The 20620-nt window shown below is 54.3% G+C and overlaps 1 protein-coding gene across 1 annotated transcript in view; it reads left to right on the forward strand.

Annotated features, from left to right (window-relative positions):
* PHGDH (phosphoglycerate dehydrogenase) overlaps window positions 1-16727 on the forward strand; it is a 30957-nt gene extending 14230 nt beyond the window's left edge. The window contains exons 6-12 of the mRNA XM_057720764.1: window positions 6962-7094; window positions 7599-7747; window positions 9626-9778; window positions 13006-13138; window positions 14359-14489; window positions 15364-15601; window positions 16422-16727. Coding sequence (XP_057576747.1) covers window positions 6962-7094; window positions 7599-7747; window positions 9626-9778; window positions 13006-13138; window positions 14359-14489; window positions 15364-15601; window positions 16422-16576 — 1092 coding nt within the window. The 3' untranslated portion in view covers window positions 16577-16727. The remainder of the gene's footprint in view (window positions 1-6961; window positions 7095-7598; window positions 7748-9625; window positions 9779-13005; window positions 13139-14358; window positions 14490-15363; window positions 15602-16421) is intronic.
* The last annotated feature ends 3893 nt before the right edge of the window (window positions 16728-20620 follow it).

Genomic DNA, 20620 nt, shown 5'->3' on the forward strand with positions numbered 1-20620 from the left:
GCGCTAATCTGTGTCTTCGGGCATAGCACACACCACGTGCCCACGTGTTTTACTCCCAGTATGGTTTTAAGGGTGTGGGTGCCTTTTTGTGTTGCAGCACATAGCTGCTTCACTGGGGGTTTCTTCTGTCCAGATGTCTCTAGAGGGTCACTCTGGACCGTCTTGCTTCTGGAACATGGTCTTTGAAAACCCGAAACACACTTTTTAATGTCCCCCTGACATCGGCCCCTCGAGAGCAGCTTGGCTCTGGTCCTTTCCCGCTGACCCAAGTGGCCTGCCTTCATGCTCAGCTGCTCACTGTGACCCAGCTCCCTAACATGTTTCAGGGTCCCAACACATTCTGCATCTTGTCTCAGGGCAGAGAGTCACTGACCTGCATCACCTGAACCTTGGTTGATGTTTGAGCAGCTGTGGAGAGCAAGATTTTCTAAAGGCAAGGAAGGAAGATTCTTTTATATTTTTTAATTTTTTTTTATTTTTATATTTTTAAATTAAATTAAATTTTTTCCCTTTATTGGAGTGTAATAGTTTCACACAGTTGTGCCAGTTTCCGCTGTACAACAAAGCGAATCAGCTGTATTTATACATATATCCCCATATCCCCTCCCTCCTGAGCATCCTTCTCACCCTCCGTATCCTACCCCTCTAAGTCATCACCCATCATCGAGTTGATCTCCCTGTGTTAGGCAGTTGCTTCCCACTAGCTATCTATTTTACATTTGGTAGTATATAAATGTCAGTACTACTCTTTCACTTTGTCCCAGCTTCTCCTTCCCCACCTCCCCATGTCCTCAAGTCTGTTCTCTACCTCTGCATCTTTACAGGAAGGAAGATTCTTGAACAAATTGTAAAACAGACGATTTATCAGCATCCAGACAGGATGCTGTCTGATTAGTGTTTACTAAACACGGGTCATTTCAAACTAGTCTTGGTCTCTCTTTGGAAATCAATAATTAAACTGGTAATATCATGAAACTCCCTAGGTGTCAAATATCTTGACTATTTAATATTATATTCTAATCACATAATAAGTTAATGCATTCTCATAGAAATCTAAATATAGATAAAGGTCTCCTAGATGACCAGCCCAATCCAAGTGTCCTCACAGGTAACATCAGTTTGGCCTATGTAATCTTAGATTCTTTCTTATGCATTTTCATAGAATGCATACGGTTCTATGCCTCTATAGGAGTTCTGTTCCTAGAGAGACTAGGATATCGTGCATGTTGTTAAGATAAAAACATATGTCTTGGAATAAATAGATTTACCATGTTTTTAAACTGTTGCAAGGAATTCGGCAGTAGGGATAAATTGCTTTTATTTGGCCATTCCCTCAAAGATGAACATTTAGATTGCTTGCACATGTGGACTTTAGCAAGTGTTGCTGAGATCTTTCATGATACCTTTGGGGTTAAGATGGAGACCGTGAGCTTGGTGCTAAGGGCTTAGTAACTGGTTGAAGGATAGACCCGTCTCAATCTACAGGGAGATTGTACAGGATGGTGCAGGGTTCTGCCTTGTCCACCCTTCTCATCAACCGCCTGGATGATGTGTCACTTGTGGATGGCAGGAAGCAGGGAGAAGTGAATACTTAAAAGAACAGAATCAGGTCCTAAAAGACATAGGAAATCTAGAAGAGTTGGGCACCCTAACAGGCAATTTAGCTGGAATACATATCAGTGCCCTACATATGTGCCCCCAAAGCAACTAGGCTTGGGTGTAGAGGTGATTATAGAAGGCCCTTTCTAGGGGAGGAGGCCTTTGGTTAACATCAGTGCAGTGTGGTTAACAGTGACATGGTCAATAGAAAAGGTTATGTGGCTTTTGGCAGCATTAAAAGAAGTATGGCTTTCAGAGCAAGGGAGGTGACATTCTTCATGCTCTGTACTGGTCAGCCCCCGTGGAGTATTTGAATATTCAAGACCCCGTGTTCTGCAAGACTGTGAAAGCTTTGGAGACAGAAGGTGATCGTGAGGTGAGCTCATGTCTGTGCTTCCTAAGAAAGGGCTGAAGGCACTGGGGTCACTGAGCCCACCAAGATATGGAAGTCATAGTGGAGGCCTTCAAACAGCCAAAGGGAAGTCCTATGGAAGAGTCATGCTCTGTAAGAAGTAGATCTAGGGAGGACCACCACGTGCAAGCTGGAGTGGCAGAGCTACAGACAGAGCTGACTGCCAATGGAATGAGTGGTCTCAGGAGAGAGTGAGTCCCCCATCACTGCAGATACACCTGCAAGACCAGATAACCACCTGGCCTTGGCGAGCATGTGAAGAGGGGATGTGAGCATAGACGCAGATGCCCTTTGAGCCCTCACGTCTCTGAGCGTCCATCCTCCTAGTGGGCTACCAGTTTCATTAAACTGTGAAGTGGTCCTGGCATTGAGTTCCCCGTGTGGTCATAGGCAATGGTGTCAAAGTAAGGACTGGGTTTGTTACAGTATCTTGGGAGAACAACCTCATTAAAGATGTAGAGTGGACCAGGAGGCGTAGGGGACACGTAGTCCTGGTTGGGCAGGCTCGGGCGGAGCAGCCAAGCCTGTAAAGGTTACCCTTAGCATCCTCGCCTCTCCCCGGCACCTGGGCTCTTATCCTGTTCCTGGCCTGTTGCCCGGCTGTGATCCCTAATTACGCTGTTAACGGATGACTGTTATCTGACCCTCTCTAGGGTATCAGGTTTTAAGAGCTGACCCCTTCATATCACAGGAGTTGGAAGGAGAGACCTTCTTGGGCTCAGATGCTGGGGATGGACCACCTCTTTCCTTTCCTTTCTTTGTGACTCTCTGGTCACTTAGGGAAGGGGGAGCTTAGCCAGGTGGCTTCCCACCACCACCTGGTGTATGCGTGGGGATGGGTGGGGGAAGAGCCCACCTATGCTGCCACCCCCAGCCAGCACAGGCGTAGAAGGAGCCTTGGATGCCACCTGAGAGCAGCTGCTGACTTGCTTTGAGCCACAGGTACAGATGTGTGTTTCCGGATAATTCTGGCAGCCTGCAGCCTGCTGGTGTTCTGAATCATTTGGGTCTTACACTCTATAATGTTCTTTCTGCTTGAAACTTTTTCTCAATACTGTTGCTGGATAACAGGTTATAACTCTGGAGGCTCAACTCATTCAAGCTGGCCTGTCCCCTACAATGGGTTAACAGGCCCCAGCCAGCCAGGGGCTGAGCCTTGTACTTTCTTATCAAGGTTTTCTGAGAGGAGCAGACCAGCATCTCTTAACAGTTTCTTTGTGGCCAGTGTTGTGATGAGTCTGAAGTTAGCCCAGGTGGATGGACATGGAACCCGAGGCACCCGATTCCTTAGGGTCCTGCTGATATTTACTGAGATCTGTGTTAAATATCATGTTTACAGCGACCCTCTGGGGCCGATGTTATTATTCCAGATTTGCAGATAAGGAAACGGAGGCCCAGGAAGGTTACGTGTTAAGCTCAAGATAATAGGACGAGTAAGGAGTGGAGTCCAGCTCAGACTCTGGGCCTCCTGCATCCCATCCCAGTGCTCTTTGCCCTGCATCACCAGCGCTGTCTCTATCCCTGATCCCTGTTCATCAGTCCCTGCACACGTCCCTGTGCTCAGCCTTTCACAGCACAGGCAGCTGCCATCTCAGTCTGGTGCCTGGAATTCCTACTGCCCTAGAGCAGTGATTTTCAGATTCTTCGCAGAGCCTCAGGTTTAGACATGCAGTAAGGACGTGGGGTGTGGGCCCAGGAAGACAGCAGGTGGTGGGGCTCTGGGCCTTCGCTGTGCAGCTTTGAACTGATCGGGTTTTATACTGAGTCTCTGTTTAAGGTTTCATTGTGTAGGGAGAGAGCTTCAATGCGAAGCCCAAAGATTGGCTCTGGGGTAGAGAGCGGGCATGGCTGTTAGGCTCCTCTGCTGGAGCCCCTAACCTTGAAGGCCTCCTTGCCCTCCTTCATCCACGGGGAGCCAGGGGGACCAGAAGCAGCACGGTCAGCCTCCCAAGGCTGCCTTCTAGGGCAGCAGCTAGGAGGTCACCCTGGAGCACTGCTTGAAAAGCTATGGTTCCTCTCTTGCCCCAACATCAGCAGTCTGTCCTGGGGCTGGGATTGAGGTGGGGGACCCCTTTCTGTGTCTCCCCAAGATTCCTCTCTAGGAATAATAGATGGTGTGTATCTGAACATGCCCCAACCCCTGCACGTTAGGACATCTGACCTTTCCAGGCCACATCAGGACCCGACTCAGGATTGGTCTCCTGGGTCTGATGTCACCCTTTCTACTTCCCGCAACATGGTATCCTGATAGAAGAAAGCCAGTCCTAGTCGAGTTCAGCTCCTGTCTGCCCTGGGTATCTTGAGTGAAAAATGAGAACAGGATAGAATTCGTCCCCTGCAGCTGTCTGCAGATGAAGGAGGTACTGTCTCTCTATGAAAGAAAGCTGAGTCAGGGCCTGCCGACAGCTGTGACAGATGCTAACCCCCTGCCTCCCCAACCCGTCCACTCCCCTTTAGCTCCAGGCACCTGCAGCGGGGGCACCGGGCCAGGCTCAGCTTGCAGGACCCTTTCTCTCGGCAGCCCCACCCTGCGTCTTGGCTCCTGAGAGCCCAGAGGAGATAGAATTGTGTGAACTCCGTCAGGCCTGGCTCTGTGACCTCCGCTGGCGTCCCTGCCCTCTCCCCGCTCCACGTGAGCAAAAGTACATCTGGATTAGAGATGAACGGGGCTGTTGTTCCAGCCAGAGGACAAAGAAGACTTGTGAGAACAAGGGCAGGATCTTCTCTCCTCCCCTGGACATTTCATTCTCCCCACGAGAAGTGAGGAGGTTACTTCTGGGGAAAGGACCACGTGAGCCTGAGGTGGTCACGCGCTCACGATCCTGTAGGGCATAGGGCATTTGGGTTTCTCCCAAACCTCCACCAAAGGTTGGAGTGGGGCCCACTTGGCTTTTTTTTCCCACAAGGCTGGGGATGAAAAATGTGATCCTACAGCTACACGTCAGTTCATAACTGTTTTCCGTTTCTTCTCTAGGAGGGCTGACTTGATATAGCCATCTTCTGTGTCATTATTTTCTAAAATAACTTTTATAGTTCCATAATTTCAAAAGAAATTTATGATCGGGGTGGGGGGGGAAGTTAAAAGAGCATAGAAAAGCATAAAGGAGAAAAAAAAATTAATTCTACCCCTAGAGATAACCACTGTTGAAGTATTATATTTTGTGTTCTTTCTGTTTGTTTTGGTTTAATCCTGGGCCAACCCTGAACATTTTCTCAGGGTTTAAGGAGCTTTCTTTTCATGGAATATGGAACTGTTGGAAGTCAGAGCAGGGGGTGACTTTGAAATCATCCACCTGCTCCTTTACGTAGAGCTGAGGACCCAGGTCCGGAGGCGCTGACTTGCAGCTTGACACGCAGTTGACAGCGACTGAGGCAGGACTCAGGCCGGGCTCCTGGGTCAGAGTCCACACCTTGGGTCCTGCAGGCGCACCCAGCTCAGTTGGCTGTCCTGCCTTCTTGAGGACGTCCGTGCCTTTGAGACATGGACCGAGCCCATGGAGAGAGCCCTGGGAAGGTCTCCTGGGCAGACCAGGCAGGAAATGGGTAGGTCTTTGCTGTTGCAAGAGGGGCGTGCTTCTCACCTGGTCGCACGTGCTTCTCAGCTTCTTGTGCTGCTCTGGCCGCCTTTAAAGCACTGTGCCTGCTGAGGGGTGTGTGGCTGGCACCCAAGGGTCTTTCTTAGGTAGGAAAGATGTTTCCATCTCATTCTACCCCTGTTTTCTCAGGTGGGGCTGTGGGCTTCCCCACTCCATCCCTGATTAGAGGGCAGGCACTGGAGTGCTGGCCCCTGGGGTCAGAATCCCCGTGTCCCAGCAGTACCACGTGCTACTTTTATCACCTTGACTAAAGCGTTTAACCTCTGCCTTAGTTTCCTCATTGTAAGACAGGGACATAATAGTACCTAATCGGTCAGGTGTGAGACACGAGTAAATGCCAGAGATGTTGGCCCCTAACAGCTGTGAGGCTGCGTCCTCTCTCCCACCTCTCGAGCTCTGTCTTCTCCAGCTTTCCCTCTTGCTATCAGCATGTGATGACCTCAGGCTGATTTCCTGGGGTTGATGAAGTTTCCTGTCTGCCCGCATCTCCCAGAAGTCAGCCTGCCCTGCTTCTCCACGGCCTCAGGGAGGTGCCTCTGCTTTGAGGGCCCGCCCCCTCCCTGGCCAGCCCAGAACAGGGTTCTTTCTGGGTCCTTCCCCCACCCGCACGGTGCCTTTACGTCTCACTGTCCTCCTCTTGATGTCCTTCCCCACCCGTCAAACCTGCCTTGAAAGGATCTGTCATTAGTCGTTTGTACCTCTCTGTGCGATGAGTCACCAAGTTGTGCTTTCCAAGATGAGATGCACTTTAAGCCTTGTTAAAAGAACCTCCCAGAGAGGGGACCCTACTCTCGCCGCCGGTGTCCGCACGGCTGTCTCACCCCCTTCCCCCGTGGCGCGTCCCGTCTCGTCGGTAACCCCGCTGGGCGTCCCCCTCCTCTCTCACCTCTTCCTCACTCTGCTGAGGTGGGCAGTGCGACTGCCTGTCTTCTGGCCTGTGGGGTCTCCGGCTGCAGCCAGCTTCTCCCCTCCTTTCCCTCGTGCCCTCCGACCGCATCACTGCTCCCCACGGGACCGTCCTGCCTCAGTGGGCTCCCCGCTTTCCGAGGGCATCTGAGCTCCACAGGTCCAGCTGCTCCTGCACCCGTTCGTGGTTCAGAGCTTGGAGGAGGGCGAACCTCCCTTTGAACTCTGGCCCCACCCCCTCCAGTGTGTAAGCCCCACTTCCTTCCGCTCTAAAGGAGGAAGGAGAATTGTGCCAACCCCACCGTATTGTCGTGAAAGGTAAGCTGGTGTTGGGGAAGGCTTAACTGCAGTGCTTGGCACAGGGTCAGTGCTCTGTAAATGGTCACCATGATTAATAATACCAGTACTCACAGTTAATAATGACACTGCCCCTCTCTCTCTTCCCCAGACTGTAGGGTACGACCCCATCATTTCGCCAGAGGTCTCGGCCTCCTTTGGTGTGCAGCAGCTGCCCCTGGAGGAGATCTGGCCTCTCTGTGATTTTATCACTGTGCACACACCTCTCCTGCCCTCCACCACAGGTAGGTGTGTCCCTACCTGGTGGGTTGGCCACGGAAGCCACAGACCAGATGAGGCTGGGTCCTCAGTCTGGGCCTCCCGCCTCAGCTGGTGATGAGCTGTGGGGGACTGAGCCAGACCCTGTGAGCACGGATGCTTTGTTACACGGCCCTGCACCAGACCGAGGAGGGGCGAGCTAGCTGGAGACGCACAGGGTCTGGGTGAGCTGAGTCAACGTGCAGGACCCGTGATCCTGTGGATACTTCCTGGGGCCACCGCAGGAAGCATTCCCATCTCAGGGATATTTGGGACATTTCTAAACTGAGTCTGGTCCAAATCCGGAACGAGGACTCCTGCCCCAGAGCATCTGGGAAGGGAGCAGTGAGACCAGAGAGGCCGTGGTCCCCCAGGAAGGAGGCGTGTGGGGAAGAGCCAGGGGTGGGAAGGGAGGGCCTCTGAAGCTGGTGCAGAGAGCATGGGGGGATCCTTGCACCATCACCGCAGGAAAGCTCCTCTCTCCCTTCCAGGCCTGCTGAACGACAGCACCTTTGCCCAGTGCAAGAAGGGGGTGCGCGTGGTGAACTGTGCTCGGGGAGGGATCGTGGATGAAGGCGCCCTGCTCCGGGCCCTGCAGTCGGGCCAGTGCGCCGGAGCCGCGCTGGACGTGTTCACGGAGGTGAGTGCCTGCTCCGTGTTGGGGGGGAGGGGAGATCCGTGCAGAGGGGCTTGGGCTGGAAGTCCAGCTGGGCAGAGGCCTTGGGCTTAGTGTCTCTGGTGTCATTGGTCGTGGTAAATGGGAGAAATTGTGTCGCCCAAAATAACATGTTTGTGGTTTGCAGAGCCCATGCAGAGCCTGGTACAGTGGCAGCCGTGCTGTCTTCCGTAAAACTCAGATTTTAAATAGGACCCATTCCTGGTCCCAGGCTTCTGGACAGCTGCCCTGTTGATAATTTCAGGTGAAGACAGAGCAGCAAATTCGTTCTGAGGTGGAGGATTTGGGGCAGGGCGAGGGAGTTTAAGGTATTGACACAGGTCTCTGGTGAAATGAATTCCACTGCCAAGAAGACATTCTACCCAGTGTCCATTGGCTTCCCTTTCCCTTCCTCTCTTCCCGTGGGGAGAAGGAAGCCAAGGATCGTGGTTGGATGCATTGCCCCAGTCCCAGGGGCTGCCCTGCCCAGGTCTCTGTGCAGGAGCAGAGGCGCAGCGTCTGCTCATCCACCACCCCCATCCTGCCCTCACACCCGATGGAACAATGGCGAGCGCCTTTCCACTTGAGTCCTGTCCGCCTCTCTTAAAAATCCTGCCCCAGGGTAGCACAGTGGTTAAGAATCCGCCTGCCAATGCAGGGGATATGGGTTCGAGCCCTTGTCTGGGAAGATCCCACATGCCGCGCGGCTAAGCCTGTGCACCACAACTACTGAGCCTGCGCTCTAGAGCCCACAAGCCACAACTAATGAGCCCATGCTCCGCAACAAGAGAAGCCACCACCATGAGGAGCCCGTGCACCACGATGAAGCGTAGCCCCCGCTCGCTGCAACTAGAGAAAGCCTGTGCACAGCAATGAAGACCCAACGCAGCCAATAAATAAAAAATTAATTAGTTAATTAAAAAAAATATCCCACCCCAGCGTTGGAGATCCGGGGGAAAGAGCATGGGCTTTGGATTAGGCAGTGGGGGGTTGCTGGTTACCAGCTGTATGGCCTTGGCCAGACCCTGGTCCTCTGAGCCCCTGTAGCACTCAGTGTCTGTCCCCTGCCCAGGGCACACCGTGCATTGGGTTTGTGGACCTGGTCCTCTTTCTCAGCTGCATCGTCAGCGTGCCGGACCCTTGTTTATATCGCCATCTCCCTAACACGGCACCTTCCCCTGGCTCTCTTTGGCGCTTACTCCTCTGTGGCCGGCACTCACACACCTGTGTGGCCAAATCTAGCCCACAGAGTCCTGGGGAGAGTGACCAGAAGAGGGGAGGCCTGAGTAACATTTCCAAGGGCCATGCATTGTGCCCAGTGAGCGGAAGGGATGGAAGGGGCAGTGGAGGGTGGGGTAGGGGTGGCCGGGTGGGCCGCCTGTCCTGCTGAGAGCCAGGATGCAACACCCACGCGAAGTGCCCACCAAGAGCCTGCCTCTGTGCTAAGAGCCGACAGTAAGTGCTGCAGGGGTGGGCTGGACTGGGGGCAGTGGGGGGAGGGGGAAAAACCAGTAACAGTTGTAACAGCTACCACTGGTTGAGAACCTCCTGTATTACTGCATCGTCTCCACAGTAGTGTTAGGAGGTAGGTAGTATTAACCCATCTTATAGATAGGGAAACTGAGGCTCAGAGATTGGCCCAAAGGCACACAGGTAGTAAGTGGTGGAGCTGAGATTGGAATCCCATCTACGGCTGTGTCTACTCTGCTGGATGGAACATTCATGAAGAAGGTGGTTATTATTGAGTCCGGTAACCACCTGGACAAAACAGAAGTAGGAGGCGGCATCACACCTGCCCTCTTCCCCTCCAGCTCCCTGGGGCCGTCTGTAACAGCCCACCCAGCACGGTCTCTTTCTGGGCAGGAGCCACCCCGGGACCGGGCCTTGGTGGACCACGAGAATGTTATCAGCTGCCCACACCTGGGTGCCAGCACCAAGGAGGCCCAGAGCCGCTGTGGGGAGGAGATCGCCATCCAGTTCGTGGACATGGTGAAGGGGAAATCTCTGGCAGGGGTTGTAAGTATACCATGTGGGGCTGGGCCCAGAGTCAGGAGCGGGGGGGAGCCGGGGGAGGGCGTGTTGCTGCTGGGAATGGTGGCTGTGGGGCTGAGCAGTGGCCAGATTCAGCCCTGGGAGCTGAAGATAAGGGACTGCACTTGAGCCAGCGCTCTGGGCGGGGTATGGCAGGAGCTGCCCCTGCTTAGCCTTGAGAGCTGAGGCCCGGCAGCAGGGGCCAGCTTAGCGTGTTGCACTGTGGGCTCGCTGCTGAGATTGTGGTTTTCCCAGCGCCCTGCCTCTGGAGAAAGGCTCCTTTGTTCTCCACAGGCCTTGGGAGTGAAGGAGTGTGGCTGGCGTGATGGCGGATGCCCGAGGTGGGGGCGGGTGGGGGGACGGCCTATGGAGAAAGCCCTGATAGGGCGTTCTCACCTTGTAACTCGGAGCACTCGCCTTTCATCCCATCCCTCTTAGAACCCTGGGCAGGGATGCGCCCTGCCCTACGGCCTGCGCCCATCTTCCCCACGCCAGCTGGCGCCCCTACTTTCCCTACATCATGGCTTCTCGACTGTGCTCACAGTGGGCCTTCCCAGCGTGTGTTTCTCTTCCAAGCTGAACCTGACTGACTAATGCTTCAAGTCCTGTCTCATTCATTCAGTCTTTGGATGGTCCCTAAGCTCCAGTGGGTACCAGATACTGTCAGAGCCCTTTGGGGACACGGAGGTGAATAAGGAAGGCACAGGTCTCCTTCAAGGGGCTCACTTGCCACGCACCCCTTCACAAGGATTTGCTTGGCCTTTCTAGTAGCTCCATCCCAGCCCTTTTGCAATGAGGCACATTCTCTCCTGTTATTAAGGTTTCATGAGTTTATATCTTTTTAATTAAATTCTAAGTTCTCAGAGGAGAAAAAAAAAAAGCAAAACCCACCACCACCAAAACAAAAAGGATGCAAGCTTCTCAGCAGCTCCTGTGGCTCTTCCCAGAGCATTTAACCAATAATGAATGAGGGTGGGGGCGGGGCAGGGAGTGGTCCCTGACCCTCCTGGCTGACCCTCAGCACAGGGATTTTTCACTTCTGAGGACAGAACTGTGGCAGGAGAGACACAGGATGCTTTGTTCAGCCCTGCCAGCCCTGGTTTCAGAGCCCAGCTCTCCGGGCCACCATGGCCTCTATAGCCTGAGAAAGTAAGGAAGCCCACTTCTGCCCTGCAGGAGGGCGCAATCTTCACAGGTGTGACGGGCAGGCCCGGACAGCCTGGTAGCGGCCACAGCTCGGTGGTCAACAAAGACACGTGGCCCATCCACGTCTGCGCCCTCTCTCTGCGCTGTGTCTGTGGGCTGCTCAGGACAGGGCACGCTTTCTCATTCCCTTTGCATGCCGGGGGCTTCTGAGCTGCTCATTCCTCCCCCGTGAGGCTGGTGGGGACCCAGGCGAGCTTTGGGCTGCCGTGACCATTGCCACCCAGTCTGGGCTGGGCTCTTCCCTTTTCTGCCCACTCCCAAGGCAGGTGCAGCCCTATCAGTGATTCAGGTAGCCACTAGGGAGTGGTGCATTCCAGGCCTTTTCCAGAAGGGGACTCCTTAACACCAGCTCCCTCAAATGGACCCACAAAATGTCCCCTTCTTACTTACGAGGTCACATCTCTTGGTCAAATTGTGAAACTTAGGCAAATTGAACTCTCCAGCCACAACGGCTGGTGGGGTAGAGTTGCATTTTTCAGAAAGACGTATTTGTCACATAGGAAACCCCTCTGTCCCTCATTCTTTTTCTTGCTTTCTTTTTTAAACATTTATTTATTTGGCTGTGCTGGGTCTTCAGTTGTGGCATGCGGGATCTTCGTTGTGGCATATGGGATCTTTAGTTGTGGCATGCGGGATCTAGTTCCCTGACTAGGGATCAAACCCGGGCCCTCTGCATTGGGAGGGCAGAGTCTTTAACCGCTGGACCACCTGGAAGTCCCTGTCCCTCATGCTTTACTGGGTTCTCTCCAGTTCCATTCTGCTCTAACCTTAAGCACAGACGAGCACGAGGCTCTGGTTGATGCCCAAATGCACTGGCTTTCCCTGGAGCCTCCCGCGCATCTTCCGGAGAAGACAGACCTGCTCCTTTTACTCGGCAGCACCGCCCTGGCCCGCACAGGGACGGAACCAGGGGTGGCACCTGCCCTTGGGGCTCCTCGGCTGAGCCCTTTCCCTCTGCCTGCTGCTGGCTCTCAGCCCCCCGCTGTTGCCTGGCGCTTCACATCTACCTCCTGCAGCTCTGGGACTCACTGCCCTTTCTTTCTGTGCCCATTGGAGAGGATCAAAGGGGGCCTGGCTGCGGGGCATGATCATGTCAGGCAACCCCTTGCACAGGAGGGTCTGCTGGGGAGTCCTGTCTCCTTGGTCCTTTCTGTCATCATGACTCTCTTTTCTTTAATTCTCTGCCAGTTGTGTCTTTACGAAAACAGGAATAGAAGCGTCCATGTTTTCTTTTCATTACTTCTTATAGCTGCCTGACTGATTTGCATCCAACCCCAGGTTTCTAATGAAATCCTTCTTAGATGGTTCTCGGTGTAAGTGGCCAGATACTTCACTCAGCCAGAACAGCCTGAGCCACAAGATGGAAGAGACATTTTGACCCAGAACAAGCTGGCTTTTTTATCAAGCCCCTGGTGGGGGTCCAGCCGGCCAGACCCTAGACTTACGACGTCAGAAGAAGATGTGGCTTCTGCCTCCTTCAACTGCCCAGCAGGCCTGTGGTGGACTTCACGGGAGTCAACATTCAAAGAGTGATAGGATCATCAAAAGTATACGAATCCAGGGAATTCCCCGGTGGTCTAGTGGTTAGGATTCAGCGCTTTCACTGCCGTGATCCGGGTTCAGTCCCTGCTTGGGGAACTGAGATCCCGTAAGCTGTGTGGCACAGCCAAACAACAACAAAAATGTATAAATCCAGCCTTAAAAATGGTGATATTTGGACAGAGTGTTTTGTGACAACGTAAAAACACATTTAAAAAAAAAGTCAAGATAGAAAATTAAAATGAAGGCAAATTAGGAATGCCATCCCAGAGAGACCCACCACTTGAGGACCAAGGGATCTGTGACTCCCCATATGTTTTATGTCAAAGACCTGTCTTCCTTCCTCAGCACAGGAAAAACAAGTCTCCCGTGGAGTGGGTGGGGGGCTGGCACACGCAGGGAGATGTCCCTCTCCCCGTCTTCCTGCTCCCCTTCCTGACCTCTGCCCTGCTCCCCTTTCTCTGCAGGTAAACGCCCAGGCCCTTACCAGTGCCTTCTGTCCACACACCAAGCCTTGGATTGGTCTGGCGGAAGCCCTGGGGACGCTGATGCAAGCCTGGGCTGGGTCCCCCAAAGGGACCATCCAGGTGGTAACACAAGGTGAGCCGGGGACTCTGCAGAGGGAGGGGGAAGAGAGACGTGGACTCTGCACCCCGCTGGCTGTGTCTGCTGCAGGCCATGGACCAGTGAGGGGCTCAGAGGTGACCCTGGTCCTGTGACTCCATGTCTCACGTTTGGTCTCAGTATGGCTTGCTTGCTACCGAGTGGGGACGGGATTGGGGGGGGGGGGTTAGTATAAAAAGTCACTGGGGAAATATACTTAATTTTCATTAATCATGTTCATGCAGTGTTTTTAAGATGTGCATGTTTGGGGTGCAGGAGGCACCTCCACCAGATTCGGAGTTTCCCGGGAAAGGCGGTCGGGTTGGTGGAGGGATGCCGGGTAAAGTGACAAAACCTTGTATTCCGGTTTTGACCCGGTTGCTTACCTGCTGTGGGACTTTCCCTTCTCTGAACCGTGGGTTCTTCGCTTGAGAAGTGAGAACCCGGGGCGGGTGTGTCAGATGAGGCGGGTGGTGGGGACGTTTTGGGCTCTGTGACATTCTGAGGTGGGCTCTCAGGGAAGGCTGGCGTCCTCGGGGGCTCAGCCGGGGAGCGGGGAGGGGGGCAATGCCTGCAGCTGCCCCCCCACAGGCTCTGGCCGCCTTTGCAGTGGGTCCAGCCCTGTGCAGGCGCGGCTGAGGGACCAGGGAGGGCCCCGGGCTCCTGAACCCTGCAGAAGACGGTTCTCCCCATCGACTGCTGAGCATCTGCTCACCTGCGGAGAGACTGGAGTGGGGGTGGGGGGGCCCCGAGCATTGCCGGTACCAGGCAGGGGCAGAGCCGGGGGCCCCGCTGGCCGGGGTGCCCAGGCCCCGAGGAGACGAGGCAGGGAAGTGGGCCCCGGTGCTTCAGTCATCCCCTCTGCGCTTCCACTTCCTGAGGCCGGCAAGGGCATGAGTGCCGGGTAGAGGTGAGGGTAGGACATTTTTCAAGTGTCCCCTCGGCGAATGACAGGCAGACCGGGGTGGCCTGGCCAGGGGCAGGTGTGTGGGGCAGTGCAGCGGTGTCCTGGCCTGGACCCCCCGTGTGTCCTCCCCACCCCCCCCCACCCCGCCTCTTCATGCCCCAGAGGAAAGCAGGCTGCCTGGCAGGCTGGGGTTGGGCCCCCCGGGCCTTGAGGAGTCATGACCCAGAGCTCGGGGCCAGGAAACCCGTGTTGCCCGCTCCCGTGTTGTTCAACACACAGTGCCCTTATGGTGACCTCCCTGGGTCCCCAGGATCATCCCTGAAGAACTCTGGGAACGGCCTGGCCCCCGCCGTCATCGTCGGCCTCCTGAAGGACGCCTCCCGTCAGGCGGATGTGAACCTGGTGAACGCTGAGCTGCTGGTGAAAGAGGCCGGCCTCAGTGTGCGTACCCCTCCCCTCCCCTGCATCCTCTCCATCCCGGGTCTGCACCGCCTTTCTGCCCTGCGTTCAGCGCCTCTTGCGGCTCTGCTCACTGAGCCAGGGCCCTGGGCACCCGTCCTGCAGGTGACAGCATCTGCCCCTGAGAGGTAGATGCAATCCCTTCACCTGCAGAGTGGAGATACCACCGGCCCCAAGCATTGCTGCGAGCGAACGAATACTCCTGAAAGTGCTCTGTGAATGGGAGGGGCCGGGCCGGGAGCTTGGAGATAGGCTGGCGAGCTCGGCCTCCGACTCTCCATCCAGTACTCCCTTACCACTTCCCCCGGCGTCTTGGTTAGTCGCAAACTCCGGGAGCTCGCCACACATCCTCTTAGCCTCTGCGGCCCCTTGTGGCATCTTCCCTTCTTGTTCCCTGTTTAGACCGAAATCTGTGTTTCTCAGTGAGTGGAGCTGGCAGAAGCAGTGGGAAGAAGAGCTCCCACGTCCCCCTTCCTCTCCTCCCCGCTGCTCTCCTACACCCCAGGCAGACCACTGCTTCTGCGCAGGGAGCAGTAAGTCGTAGCAGGAGGGACCAGGCTGGATCAGACTCGGGTACCGGGCCTGCGCATCCCGGCCCTTCTCACAGTCCTGCCTCCCTCCGTCCCGCCTTCTCCTCACGTCCCACCCTCCCCTCCAAGCCTCTACCTGTACCAGGGAGGTCTCTGCCCGCCCTTTAGGGAGGAAGCTCACGCTCAGGGGCACGGGGCTTGCCCATCTGCCCTCTCCCCCCACCCTGAATTGCTGAGCGTGGTGGCCACGCTGAAGCCCTACAGATTGGCAGGGAGGCCGATGGCGGGGGTGGGCGTCACTGTGCCTCTCTGCCTTCTCTCTGCAGGTAACCACCGCCCACAAGCCTGCTGCACCAGGGGTGCAGGGCAGCGGGGAATGCCTCCTGACCGTGGCCCTGGCGGGTGCCCCCTACCAGGCTGTGGGCTTGGTCCAGGGCACTACGCCTGTGCTGCAGGCGCTCAACGGAGCTGTCTTCAGACCAGAAGTGCCTCTCCACCAGGGCCTGCCCCTGCTCGTGTTCCGGGCTCAGCCCTCCAACCCTGCGATGCTGCCGGCCACGATTGGTGAGGAGGGCCTGGAGGGCTGGCCGGTGCCCTCGAGGCAGGGACGGGCATGTGTGGAGGGCTGTGTCCTGGGGTTGGGCTCCACGGACTTTTCTGCCTCATTCCGCCCCTCTCCATGCCTGTGGGCATCACTGGGTCTGTAGCAGTTTCCAGAACCTGCGGGGAGTGGATACGGAGTTCCAAGGTTAAGTGCCTCATCTAAGGTCTCAGAGCGGTGTGGCAGTAGGACCCCAGAGCCCCTATTATTAGCCAGGCGCTCACCGCACTGAGGACACAATTTAGACCTGCCTGTAGAGCCGTTGAGTTGCAGGTTTCCTTCTGACTGCAGGCCCGGCGGTGGCCGGGGCCTCCCCTCCAGATGTCGTGGGCATCTTGGAGCTGCTGCAGGCCCCTGGCGCCCCGGCTGCGGGGGGTTCTGGAGCCCTTCCAAGCCTGGCAGAGAGTGAATGTGTTCACAGGCCTCCGAGGGGCTAATTTCACTGTCGTTGCCAGCTGCCCAGAGGAACCTCCCTCCGCTTTTCTCCCTTGCTAATGGTCTGGATAGGACTGGCAGCCAGCAAGTCCGGCTGGTTGCTCTGGCTCTTTGTGGCTGATGTTCCCTCCCCTGCTTTGCCCGATGGGCAGTGTTCCTAGAGCCTCCGGAAGAGTGAGGGAGTTGGGCAGAGTGCTTTGTTCCCTCTGTCTCAGCTCTTTGGTTCTGAGACCATCACCTCCATTGCAACGTTGATCTCAGGAATCCCAGACCTGGCCCGCTCCCAGCCTCTTGCTTCACCTTCCCCTGAGAAGCCCTGTGCCAACCAGGGGTCTCTTCTACTTCCAGGCCTCCTGGCGGAGGCAGGAGTGCAGCTGCTGTCCTACCAGACCTCAGTGGTGTCCGATGGCGAGACCTGGCACGTCATGGGCATCTCCTCCCTGCTGCCCAGCCTGGAGCCCTGGAAGCAGCACGTGACCGAGGCTTTCCAGTTCTGCTTCTAACCTGGGGCTCCCCTGTCCCACCCTCGCGGGATTTCCTGAAGAAACACACCCACTGGGAGAGGAGAGCCACGTTTCCGGGGCTGACACTGCTTGTGTCTCATCTGACCCCTGTGGTAAGGCAATAACCACCCAATAAAGAGCCTACCCCATACTCTGGGCGTTTTTGTGTTGTCCTTACCCTAAAGAGCCACCAGAGGGCATCTGCGGGCCGCCGTGGGGCTGGGTTTGGCTGCAGGAGGGTAGGACACGTAAAGGGAGACCCAGATGGGTGGACGGACTGCATGCCTGCCTGTGGGTGCTCTGAAGAGGACCCCTCTCCTGCCTCTCAAGTTCTCAAGAGGCATTTTTACAGAGCAAAACTCAAGGTATTTGAGCTAATTCCTGTGCTGTTTCAGATATCCCTTCCATCCTGGAATAGAGATGCACATTGAAAATATAATTCAACAAACATGGACAGCATTATGTGTCAGGCACTGGGTTAGAGGCTCTGCCTCGGGGAAGGGTTAAAGCTCAGACTGCCCTGGTAGAGGTCTCCACCTGTGGGGAGGACAGAGCACACAGGAGTCCCTGGAAGCAGGACAAAGTGCCACAACAGGTGTATATGAATTCTGCTGAGATCAGAGGAGGAAGTAATTTGAACTGAGGATGGTGGTTCCCAGGAGATGTTTGGAAAGATTTCACAAGGTGAGGAAAGTGTGCGTAAAGGCACGGGGCCCAAGGATATTTGGCGAGTTCACAAAGCCAGTTTCATATGGGATAGACAGTATATTACTTGATTTTAAGATGATTTTCATGAAACATGGCAGAATGGCACTCCCGTATCTTAAGGGTTTCATCTTTTGAGTGTTTTCCCCTCCATCAGTAAGGGATGATCCTTTCCTACCTTATGCCCAATAGCGTCTGTTTTGGAGATTTACACAGGCTAAGAAGGTCTGGCACAGGGCAGCTGATTGGCGATGGCAGGAGCAAACCCATCACTGGCCTCAGTTCTGTGTTTGAACCAAAGGTCGGTAGAAACTCCACCCATAGCTTCTCGCTGTGCTGACATCTGCCGTGATCTCATATGTTAGGGCCTTGCGGAAGCAGACCTGGAAAAGGATGGGCCCGGACATGAACAGCAAGGCGGCTCTGAGCTGCTTTGACCTTGGACACAGGGTTTAATTCCCCTAAGCCTTTGTTCCCTCATCAGTAAGAGGGGTAATGATGCCTCAGGATTGAATGGATTAAAAGGCAGTTTATGGGAAGTGCCCAAGGCACTTGGTTTCTTCATCCCTATGCCTCTTTTTAAGAGTAGACAAGCTGGTCTCACTCAGTCACTTACATAGAATTCCATGCACCAAAGGGCCCTCCCTTTGCCCCTGTGGTGATATTCTGCCACATCTGGACGCGGGGTGTCCTGACCTCAGACAGCCCGTTCCTTCCCACTGAGAAGAGATCAAGGAGCATATGGTGGGGTGGGGGTGAGCACTGGAGCCCCTCAGTAGCTAGAAAAACAGGCTGAGATTGATTTCACTAAGTTAAAACTTAGTTAAAAATTGAGCTCAATCTTCAGTCTCCCAGCCTTTTTCCTCAAAAGCCCCTAGACAAACCGTATTCTGTGCTCTAAGGTGGTCAAAACAACTCTAGAAACCCAGGTTACATGAGCACCCCCAAATATCTTACTAGACATGGGTGGCTTGTGAAGGACGCCCTCACTACATCACCCTGTCCTGTGGCTCTCCACCTAAACTTTCCTAAATTTAAAAAGGCAGGATTCTGTTTACTCCTTCGCGTTACTCTGTGGTTGGTGGCACAAACTGCACCACCTACCTTTAGAGTGGAATTTCCTTCTTGTGTATTGTGGCTGGGAAGCAGAAGATTTGTTGAAAGCTAAGTGATGCAGGCAGACAAATACTGGGACAGGAGGGAACTGGCCTCAGAATGCTTACTCCTGGAACTCTGAGATTTAGAGATGTGTGTGTGTGTGTGTGTGTGTGTGTGTGTTTACTATGTCCCCTGGAGACCGGAAGTTGCCTCACGGTCAGTGGGCTGGACCACTCTCCACATCTGTCTTGATGTAACATGTTGGTATTCTTGCTTGAGATGAGTATACCAGGCCGCGACACCCTTATCTAGTCATCACTCCATCCTCTTTCCTGCTGTAGGTTGTCCTGGGTGGTTTTTTTGCGCACATAGAGAAGTTCTTTGCCAACCTTAGGGTGAAAATGTAACCAGGCAACTGGAAAATCATTCGCTCACATGCTGACCTTGAGCAGGGGAGCAGGCTTTGCTCCAAGCCAGCAGGAGTCAGTGTTAATGAAGTGGATCCCAGGGCCACCAGAGGAAGTCCTAGGGCTTAGAGTAAAAGTAGTGAAGAGAGGGAGTGGGAGGGGCTGGGAACCTCTGTGCAGTGGTGACAGTGACCGGTGCCTTCCTGGGGGCTTTGCAGCTGAACCAGGGCTGACATTCTGCCCGCGTGCAGGGTATGGGCAGCACCTTCATAGCCTCGTTAAATATTTTTCATATCACCCCCACATAGTGCCCAAGTGACTCCTAAGCGAGGGCAGGCCTGGCTCTGGCATTGGGTGGCACAGAAGGTCCTGGTTGCTCTGGCCAATGGAGGCAGTTTCAGCACCAAGACCCCCCAGTGAACTATATGCATAGAAGGCAAGACCCGGAGTCTCCTGCTTCACGCACTCAGCTGATTATCATCCTAAGTGAAGTCAGTCAGAGAAAGACAAATATATGATATCACATACGCAGAATCTGAAAAGAAAATGATACAGATGAACTTATTTACAAAACAGAAACAGACTCACAGACTTAGAGGACGAATTTATGGTTACCAAGGGGGAAAGGATGAAGAGGAGGGATAGATTGGGCGTTTGGGATTGACATGTACACACTGCAATATCTAAAACAGATAACCAACAGGGACTTACTGTGTAGCACAGGGAACTCTGCTCAACATTCTGTAATAACCTAAGTGGGAAAAGAATTTGAAAAAGTATAGATACTTGTAGATGTATCACTGAATCACTTTGCTGTACACCTGAAACTAACACAACACTGTTAATCAACTATGCTCCAATATAAAATAAAAATTAAAAAACAAACAAACAAACAAATCAGGTGAATATGGGCTTTTCTCCGACGACTACAGACAGGACCCCAGAGATCCTAGGAAGAGCGTACATTGTCCTGACTGGGGTGCCGCCTAGAAGGAGGGCCCCCAAAGAGCTTGCTGAGAAGGAGTAGGCAAGGGGGGGCCGGCCCGTGGCGGCTGCGGGGCAGCAGCTGCAGCAGGTATAACAGGGCAGGGGTTCAGCCAGCACCTGGAGAGGGCCCGGGAAGGGAGTCAGCTGAGGCAGGATTAGTGCTCACGTGGGGGTTTCTCTCGGACTTTCTGGTGCCTGTTGTGAAACGAACAGGCTGGAGCAAGCAGTGAAGTGGGTGGGCCCAGCATCTCATTCCCCTGTGCCCAGTGTCCCGTCATCCCTAGGGCCGCCCGCCCACGCCAGCCCTCCTCTCCAGCGACAGAAACCATCCTCCCTCCTCCAAAGTGCCCCCTTCTCGCTGGGGTGGCAGAGGAAACTTCCTACAAGGAAATAACTTGATGTTTCCCACTCCACTCCTCAGCTCCCTCGCCACGCCCCTGAACCACTGCTATTGTACAAGAAGACCCTAGATAAAGCAGTGTCCTAACTCAAGAGAAACAAACAATCCTCTACTGGAAAAATTTCCTGCTAGGTATTGAAACATTTTTTGGTTTTGGCTGGAGGAGCCAAAAACATAACCTATTAACCTCTGCCCTGTGTTTATTTGCGCAGACAACACCGACAAGGCAGGAGACCAAGGAGCTTTGATCCTTAGCTCCTGAGGTCATCTCTGGCCCCTGTCTGCTGGCTCTGTAAGGTGTCTGTAAGGTGTCTTAAGATCTGGGAAGGAAGCTGGGGGTGGAGGCTGTGTTTCACCCTTTGTTTCCTCTGTACCTCTCAGAGAATGGAAATGGGAGGGAGAGAGGGAGGATGCGAGGTGAGTGCTCCGCACGTTTCCCTTGTCTGG

This window comes from Hippopotamus amphibius, chromosome 1 (genome assembly GCF_030028045.1).
Source record: "Hippopotamus amphibius kiboko isolate mHipAmp2 chromosome 1, mHipAmp2.hap2, whole genome shotgun sequence".
NCBI lineage: Eukaryota > Metazoa > Chordata > Mammalia > Artiodactyla > Hippopotamidae > Hippopotamus > Hippopotamus amphibius.